The 9,326-nt window shown below is 32.6% G+C and overlaps 1 protein-coding gene across 1 annotated transcript; it reads left to right on the plus strand.

Annotated features, from left to right (window-relative positions):
- The first annotated feature begins 312 nt into the window (after positions 1-312).
- LOC147410379 (B3 domain-containing protein REM8-like) lies at positions 313-7,078 on the plus strand. The gene is made up of 5 exons (XM_086430728.1): positions 313-330; positions 444-488; positions 2,751-3,081; positions 4,556-4,671; positions 6,824-7,078. The coding sequence occupies exons 1-5, from the start codon at positions 313-315 to the stop codon at positions 7,076-7,078; spliced, it is 765 nt and encodes a 254-aa protein (XP_086286854.1).
- The last annotated feature ends 2,248 nt before the right edge of the window (positions 7,079-9,326 follow it).

The following is a 9,326-nucleotide window of genomic DNA, read 5'->3' on the forward strand; positions in this document are numbered from 1 at the left end:
GGTGGACAATACCGAGACGTATTGGACGAGTCGTTTCAATCTCAGATGAGATTTTAAATCATGATTGACGTAGGTACACTGTCGAACAACATAAATTCTTGTATTTTGTGCATTTTTTTTTTCTCTTTATTATTTGAGTTTTTCACACTATATTCTCAAACTCATGACATGCCCCTTGACCATATTCTATTGTGAAAGGTTAATTTATTATATTGAATGTTTCGGTACCTGGATCAGAACAAGATTTTAAACCTTGATTATGCGTTTAAATTTGAACACGACACAACTGAACCTATATATTAAAGAGTTGTGATGAATGCATGCGGTTGGGTACGTGTATATCAGCTGCCTACTCAACCACATACCAAGACCACGTGCATTCATCATTATTCTTTGTTAAATGTATTACAGGGATTGTATTGTGTTAACTGTTTATTAAACAGGCAAAGCTTTTGACAAGATTATTAAATGGGCCTGATTCAAATTGGGTAAAATTTTCAAATACCATTCTTCAATCCCGCCTAACCCCATCCATTGCCTCTCTTATATATAACAGCCCCAAAAATCTGATACGTGTCATTATTGATTTGCATACAAGGATGATAGGCAGTTGCCCTGAGAGAGAGAGAGAGAGAATACTGGAGAGGTGGTTGGGAGAGGTGGTTGGGAGGAGGCATATTTACTCTCTAGCGGTACTGGCCTATATGGGGAATAGAGCGATAGAAAGGTTGACTTTAAAAGGTAAGCTGGGGAGAACATGCTTCCACAAGGCAACAACAAATGTCGAAGACAAAATTTCAACCTACCAAACCCCATTTCTTTAAGCCCATACTCCCTGGTTCTGGTTCATCATCCTCTTCACAACTTGTGAGTCTCTCTCTCTCTCTCTCTCTCTCTCATTGTTTCATCTTGGTTTTAAATGATAGTTTTAGACTTCTTCAGGTTGAGTAGAAACTTCATGGATCGACTCAACTTGTTGGTATTTCGAGATGAGTGTCGCAACTGATAGACTCGGTAACTAAGGTCGAATCACTTGATTGGACTCGTGATTAATTTTGGTTATTTTCCTTTATAAGATGGGAATATTTTGGTTATTATAATTTTTTACCGTCTTCTTTTAGACAATGTTCATCTTCAAGTTTTGAGTTTCGTTTGGAAAAGACAGCTAGTTTGGTGGTCAAAAGAAATTTCACAAAATATAATATTAAACTGTTGGACAGCTTTTGCTCGCCTGATATGGAGTCAGTCTTTTCTTTATTATTTTATTGGAAACACTTCTCCTACTTGTAAGATTTCAAATCTTATTAGAGCTTAAATGGATCACCAAATTGGCAATTCAACATCATAGCTCTCTAAATTTATATTAAAAAAAAAGTAATTTTTTTCCTACGATCCAATAAAGTGTCCTGCTCCTATAAAATAGGAGAGGTGTTTACGTGGCACATTTTAGTTGGTGTTTTAAATACCTCATGCTCCTAATCTAGCCATTTATCCAGTCAAGGTGTTTGAATTCCAACAAAAATGTTCCACGTAGACACCTAACATTTTTATAGCAACGTGACATTGTTTTTGATTGCGACTCTTTTTTTCTTAGGTTTGATCTAAGGTTTTGAAAATGGATGGTTACTAGCTTCCACCAAACTCCCAAGTTAAAATTAAAATTTAACAATAAGAAATTACTTTTGTTTTTTTTAAGTTTTTCTTTCAAAGATCTTGAAATTATGTCTTGTACATCCTTGTGACATCGGATCATGTTTTGAATGCCACAGGTCAACTCAATTATCCCAAATAGATTTTAGTAAGATTAGGCTTACTCTTTTATTTTGTACTATTTTAAAAGACTAAGGTTAGCCTTGCTAACTTATTAAGATTTCAAATTTTACTAAAGGTTATTGAACTCAAGTTGTGGGATATGATAAAAAAACATGATCCCATGCCTCAATGATGCACAGACAAAATTCTATAAATTTTGAAAAAAGATTAAAATTACTTTTCATTATTGTATTTTAATTTTGGAGTCTTGTTAACATGTACCCTAAGGGCACATGTTAACGTGCAATAAATACACTTTAGAAATTGGATTTTGTACTAAAAATACTCTTAAATATTATTATTTTTACCAAAATACCCTCATATTCTTAATCCCAAGGTGTATTTATTGCTCTTTAACGTGCTTAAGAGCACACCTAAACAAAGCCCTTAATTTTAAATTTGAGAGTTTGGTATCCGCTAATTTTCGAAACTTTGGCTTTTATTATTGTCGTTATAATTTATAAGATTGCAAATAAGAGATAGTTCTTTTGTCATGTTAAAAATAATAGTTGTGATCATGGTTTTAAATCTTGGCCGAGACAACGAGATGAATTGTCAAGTCGTCTCAAAGGCATGGTTTATTCTAATTCTAAGGTTTTCTTTTTTCCTTTTTTTAAATCTCGTTTGAGATGAGTCAAATAAATCAGATATCTCGTCCAAGATGACTCAGTCTCATTCATGGACAAGACATCAAAACGAGTTTTAAAACCATGGTTGTGATAGAAAATTTATAACCAATTAAGTTGAAAAAACTAAGATTTGAGGGAGTTGCTTCAACTTTATGGGAGAATATGTACATTGGAAAACTCTACCCTCAACCGCCAGTTGAGACTCTCGATCAATCCGACCATTGAGATCATAGAGATTCTCAAGAAAAAAAATTATGTCTATATGGATTTGAAAACGAACCAAGTAAAACTAAATATGTTTTCTTGCAGTCGATACCCGATGGATTCCTTAAGTACTTAGATGTAGAGAACTGCGAAGAAGCAATCTTGAAGAGTAATAGAAGTAGTGGGAAAGCATGGCGTGTGAAGGTGAATGGGTTTCGATTTCAAGAGGGATGGAATGATTTTTTCAGAGATCATGATCTACATGTAGGGGATTTACTTGTATTTAGACATGAAGGTGGAATGGTGTTCAATGTCATTGTGTTTGATGATACTGCATGTGAGAGAGAATATCCACCGTTGTATTTCGAAGGGAAGGATCAGAAGGACGTAAAAGAAGAACAAGTAAGCAAGAAACGCGCGAAGAAGAAATTACGGGGTAAGTTCTCTATGTATTTCGCTAATATTCAAAGTCTTTCAAAGGGAAATGAGCGGGAAAATGATTTCTGTTGAAAAATGTGATATTCTGGCATGTGATTACGCACTTTCCCTTGAATTCTTTTTCCTAGCAAGACAAAATGATTTTCAAACCTCTTAATATCATTTCAGGGCTGTGATATCACCATACCATATAATATAATATAATATAATATAATATATATATATATATATATATATATACATATGGTCAGATTCAAAGGACAACCATTTCAACACACATATAGACAACGTGTTTTGTCTTATATGGGCAAAAATGTTTGGAATGGACTGATTTTTTGTGAGGATGATCTCTGTGATGAGGAGATCATCCTTGCCAAAAATCAGCTCATTATGAAACTTCTAGACCGTCCAATTTTTGTTGAAAAATTATAGACCGTCCAATTTTTGTAAATCAATTTTGATGGGGTTACAAGTTTTGGAATGGGATGATTTTTTGCCAGGATGATCCTCTCATCACAGAGATCATCCTCACAAAAAATCAGTCCATTCCAAACATTTTTGCCCATATAAGACAAAACACATTGTCTATATGTGTGTTGAAATGGTTGTCCTTTGAACCTGACCCATATATATATATATATATATATATGGGTCAAGTTCAAGGGCCATATGAGAAAATATATGTAAAAACTTTCGTTTTTAATAAAATTTTAAAATATGGGTTAGAAATTTTGGATTGAGCTGATTTTTTGTGAGGATGATCTCTATGATGGGAAGATCATAAAAAAAAAAAAAAAAAAATCAGTCCAATCTGAAACTTCTAACCCCATTAAAAGTGATTTAGAATGTGGACCGTCGATTTTTTACAAATTTTTATCACTAATTTGTAAATCACTTTTGATGGATTTAGAAGTTTCTGATTGAGCTGATTTTTTGTGAGGATGATCTTTTCATCATAGTGACCATCTTTGCAAAAAATCAGCTCAATCCAAAACCTCTAACTCTTATTTTGAAAAACGAAAGTTTTTTCATATGTTTTCTCATATGGCCCTTGAACCGCCCCCTATATATATAAATCATAAGTGATTTTGTTATAAAATCACATCAAAATCCATTCATCCCTTATGGTGTGATTTTATAACAATATCACTTATGGGGTTATTTCAAATTTTTGCAATAAATACACTTTGGAAATTGAAACACAAAGGTATTTTAGTAAAAAGAAATTTTTTTAAGCGTATTTTCGGTATAAAATCCAATTTTCAAAGTGTATTTATTTCACTTAGGGCACATGTTAACAAGACCCTTTGACATTTTCCTAGGTGTACTCAAATAACGGGATTTTTTTTTTCATACAATTCATTTTTCCAATGGAAATCATTCTCTCTCTTAAAGACCCTAAGTCTTGATCATAGGCATGAATGCAAAATGATGTTGTTAATGGTGATTTATGTAATTAATTGGGCTTATAGGTTCAATTAATACTACTCCTGAGGTTATACAAGGTGAAAAGTCCGGCTGTTCCGCACCCAAACATCCTCAGTTTACGGCTCTGATCAAGTTTTATAACTCCAAATCTCCTATTGTGGTGAGTTTAATTATATTTTTGGGTAATTATAATCTTTTTTTATAAAATAAAAAACTAAGCATGGTTTAGACATGCTCATGGTTTTAAAACTCATCTTATCCATGAACGAGATTGAGTCATCTGGACAAGTTTTTCGATACGTTTGAGACGTCTCCTTCAACAATGAGAAAAATGAACGTGGGTTTTAAATCTCGTTTGATACATTAATTTATTCGTCCGTCTCGTTGATGGGCGATACCGAGATGACTCGGATGATACGTCTCAATCCTGGACAAGTTTTGAAACCATGGACATGCCCCGTACCTTTTGGTCAATATTTAGAGATATCCCCATATGTTTTTAAACTGACAACATGCCCCCTTGACCTAAGTTTTATCAAAAGGGACTAATAAAAACTGATCAAAATGGCCCTTTTCTCCAATTTCTCCGACTACTAGGTAAATCCCCTTGATTTTTTCCCATAGAAAATCTGTCATCTTCAATGTTATAGAGAACCTTCAATTTTTCTACCTAAAAACCCTTCCTTCTCCCGAAACTCCTCTCTCATTCTTGACATTTTAATTTGAAGTAGATGTATTCTCAAGTTTGAAGATTTGACCTTAAAAATATTTCATCTTCAAGTTTCTAATTTTAAGGTAAGCTATTTTTAACCTATTCAATCTCATCCTAAACCCATTATCTTCAATGTTTTCTAAAGCCTTTGTTTTTTCTATCCAAAACTTCATTTGTATTTGTCTGAAAATCCTACATTGTTTTTGAGATTTGAATATTAAAGTCGATAGAATCTCAAGGCTGAAATTGAAGGTAAATGTACCTTACCTAAGTTTGAAGATGACTTGTTTTTAGGATAAAATCAAGATGTTGATGATGAGGACATTTAGTTTAAACCCATCATTTTTAATGTCTTGTAAAAACCCATAATTTCCGACCCCAAAATCCATCTTGCATTTTGAAAATCCTATCTCATTCTTAAGATGAATGTTGAAGGCAGAATCTCAAGGCTGAAAATTTTACTTTACAATGACTGGTTTTGAAATAGAAGGATAAGATGTTGTAGATGAGGGCTTTTATATCATATCAATTAGTCTTTCATGAAAGACCTAAGTCAAGGGGATGTGTCCTCAATTTGATAACATAAGGAGGCATTTTTAATATTAACCAGAAGATGGGGGCATATCTAAATCACCCAAATATTAATTATTTTATTAAAATATACAAAAGTCCACTTGACTCAATAAGATTTACCCATGACAAGGTTGTTAATTTCAAAATATAGGACAAGTCATATCAGTTGAGAACACAAAAGAGGATCCACATTATAAAATCCCACGAGGGAGTTATTTGAGCCTCTGGACAATTTTTAATACTACGCTAGGGAGTGGAAGGATTGCTGTTGATGATCAACTGAACCTCCCTTTTACTCAATTTGTATAATCTTGGGGGTCACCATCATTTTATGATTTATTTTAGAAACAGCTCCCTTATAAAATTGGTGATATTAGGTTTATCCTTCACAAAATGCAAGATTAGGCTTAATCCTTTTAATTGTAACTCAACATTGCAGGTTGTTGATGATTTAAGGGTGAAATTTTGATTTATTTTTTTTCTTTCAAAATGCTCTTTAAATATTTAAATTATTAAATCAAAATTTCACTCTTAAATGAAATCATCACGAGAAGGCAACCTTGACTTACAATCAAGGTTGGTAAACCTATTCTTGCATTTTGCAAGACGATAAAAACGCATCTTGTATTTCTGACGATTAAAAAGTGTGTCTTTTTCATATGTAACAAAAAAACGTTGTTTTATTCTCTTAATTTTTTTTTTCAAAACAAAAACAAATGAGAAAAGGAAACTTTTTTGTAACGTGGGATTTAATACAGAATAGAATTTGGTGATTCATAAATTTAAAAATATCGGATTTGATGATAATATCTTGATTTTATGAATTTTCATTAGATGTATACATTTTTTTTTTTTTTTTTTATAACTTTTAATAAATTTTTTAATTTTTAATTTTCATCATTTTTTTTCTTGGTTTTCTACGTTTTTCGAAGTTTTCTCTTATCATTTTAAATCTGTACTCTGACTTTGTGACCATGGAGGGCGCTAGTATCTTCTTTGATGAAATGATGGTGTTGTGTGTGTACAGTATATCCCAAGAGAATTTGTGAATTCCAATGGACTTGAAGGCAAACGTTGCAAAATGTCCCTTAACGATAAAAAAGGAAGGTGTTGGGAGATGAATTTGAGTGACAGAGGTAACCGTGGAGCTTTCATTACAGGTTGGCGTTATTTTTTGGCTGCAAATGACTTGAAGGACGGAGATATTTGCACTTTCAAGCTCATATCAATAGGGTTGAAACCGGAAATGGAGGTCGACATCTCCCAATTAACTACAACATGAAACTACCCTCACTTATTTGTTGTTTTTTGGGATCTATATATTTATATATGCAGAGAGTTTGATGGATCTATGACTAATTGTTTTTTGGGATCTATATATTTATATATTTAGATTTGGCTTGACCATTTTCAGTTGTTTTGTCCTTGTTTAATATTCTTATAAACAAGTTATAAGTAGAATAAATCCAAAAGATGGGTATCCAAGTCATGGTTTTAAATCTCATATGAGATGAATCATCCTATTCATCTCGGTATCGTCCACCAACGAGATGGATTGACAAGTCGTCTCAAACCTGATGTATTTCTCTAAAATCATTTGATTGTGTCATTGTTGAAGGAGACGACTCGATCTCATTAATGGACGAGACAAGACATCAAAATGACACAACATGAAAAAAGCCTACATTTGTCAATCCAAGGCTGTCGAGTTTCATAAAATTTGACGAATCAAGGCATCAAATTTTTCATTATCAAATTTTTTTTTTCAACGAATTGAAACTGTTAAATTAATGGAGGATGGGAGAAATTTGATGGCTCTAACTCGTCAAATTAGGGATCATCAAAAATTTCAATAGCCATAGGCTGTTAAAATTCACTATCTAAAATTTGTGGGTTTTGGCCCGTCGAATTTTCTTATCAAAATTTCCGGTTTTCACATAATGTGAGTTTTAAAACTTTGCTCCAAGTGGACCCAATATTTATTTGATCTCTAACATCATTATTCAGAATTGAATAAAAATATGACCAGGTTCACGATGGTGGACCTAGAACCAATCAGGTTTATGTAGGGGTCAAAGAATTTCACTTGTAGGGGCTGAGTTAATGGTACTGAGATGAAATTACCAATATTATATATAATAAGAGGATTTAAAAAAATCAATTGTCTATAAAAATAAAAAGACTTATAAGAAAAATCTTTATAAAGGAAAAAAGATGGTGGATTAGCTTCTTGCAACTCAAACTTTCTGAGGAAGTGGAGAGACGAACTAAGTACAAATCCTAACAATTAGTCTTATGCCATTTTGACCAAAATAATATTTATTTTGAAAAACCCTCCAAATTTATTTGATTCTATGAGTTTTAAAATTAGGATTTGTTGAAGCGTATAACAGGTTAGTGTAACTGTGAAAGAGTTTTTTCTTCCCAAGATTTTATATATAAAAGAATAAGTTTGGCCTCATTAATTTGGTAAAATTTCAAATCTTACTAATAGTTGTTGAGTTCACCTTATGGCATCCTAAGACACGATTCACTTCCATAGGCATATAGAGGAAAAAATTCTATTAACTTTTAAAAAAAATTAAAAATATTTATTTTTAGCATTAAATTTTAATTTTAAGTTTGTGATTTTAGTAGCTATTCATTTTCAAAACCTTGAATAAAGCCCCACACACACATATATATATATAGATGGAAATGTTCAATACCCTACACTTTACCCTACGCTTTACCAAACATGTTTTGTCCTACATGGGTTAGAAGTTTTGGAATGGGCTGATTTTTGGTGAGAATGAACTCTACAATTAGAAGATTCTCCTCACCAAAAATCAGCCCATTCCGAAATTTCTAGCCCTATGTTTACAAGTTGAAAAATCGTGGACCATCATTTTTTGTAAACCATTTTTTATGGGGTTAGAAGTTTTGGAATAGGTTGATTTTTGGTGAGGATGATCTCCACAAGTTTTGGAATTAGCTGATTTTTAGTGAGGATGATCTCCTCACCATAGAGATCATCCTCACCAAAAAACAGCCTATTCCAAAACTTCTAACCCATGTAGGACAAAACACGTTTGATAAAGCGTATGGTGGTGAACAGGACCCATATAATATATATATATATATTTGATACTAAGTGTTTTCATGAAATCTAGAGGACCATGGTGTTGGATTGTAATTTTTCCACATTTAACTGAGTCCTTATGACTGTGAATTAAGTTTTTTTTTTTTTATCCCAAGAATTTATATATAAAAATAGAGTCCAACTACCCTTATCAATCAAGGATTCCACCCTTATTAAGAGTCCTTGGTTTCACCTTGTGAGATACAAAAACATGATCTGATGCTTCATGGTTGTAGACACTTTAATTTGAATGAGCCCCACTTGAAAAGCCTCTAAAAGATGTACTTTATCAAAAAATTTGTCAATGGGCCTAAGGACCTAAATTTTCGAAAATTGATATTTTGATCAAACCAAAAATTCCTAAGACCCCGAAAAGGTATCATGGACCCATAATAAGACCTTATAATCC

This window comes from Akebia trifoliata, chromosome 1, assembly GCF_017979445.1.
Source record: "Akebia trifoliata isolate Shusen 1 chromosome 1, ASM1797944v1, whole genome shotgun sequence".
NCBI classification, from domain to species: domain Eukaryota; kingdom Viridiplantae; phylum Streptophyta; class Magnoliopsida; order Ranunculales; family Lardizabalaceae; genus Akebia; species Akebia trifoliata.

What these genes read in the sequence shown, in the direction of transcription:
- LOC147410379 (XM_086430728.1), top strand. An exon ending in ATGGGCCTGATTCAAATTGG is followed by an intron (nt 489 to 2,750) that starts GTAAAATTTTCA and finishes GTTTTCTTGCAG; the next exon opens with TCGATACCCGATGGATTCCT. An exon ending in CGCGAAGAAGAAATTACGGG is followed by an intron (nt 3,082 to 4,555) that starts GTAAGTTCTCTA and finishes TTGGGCTTATAG; the next exon opens with GTTCAATTAATACTACTCCT.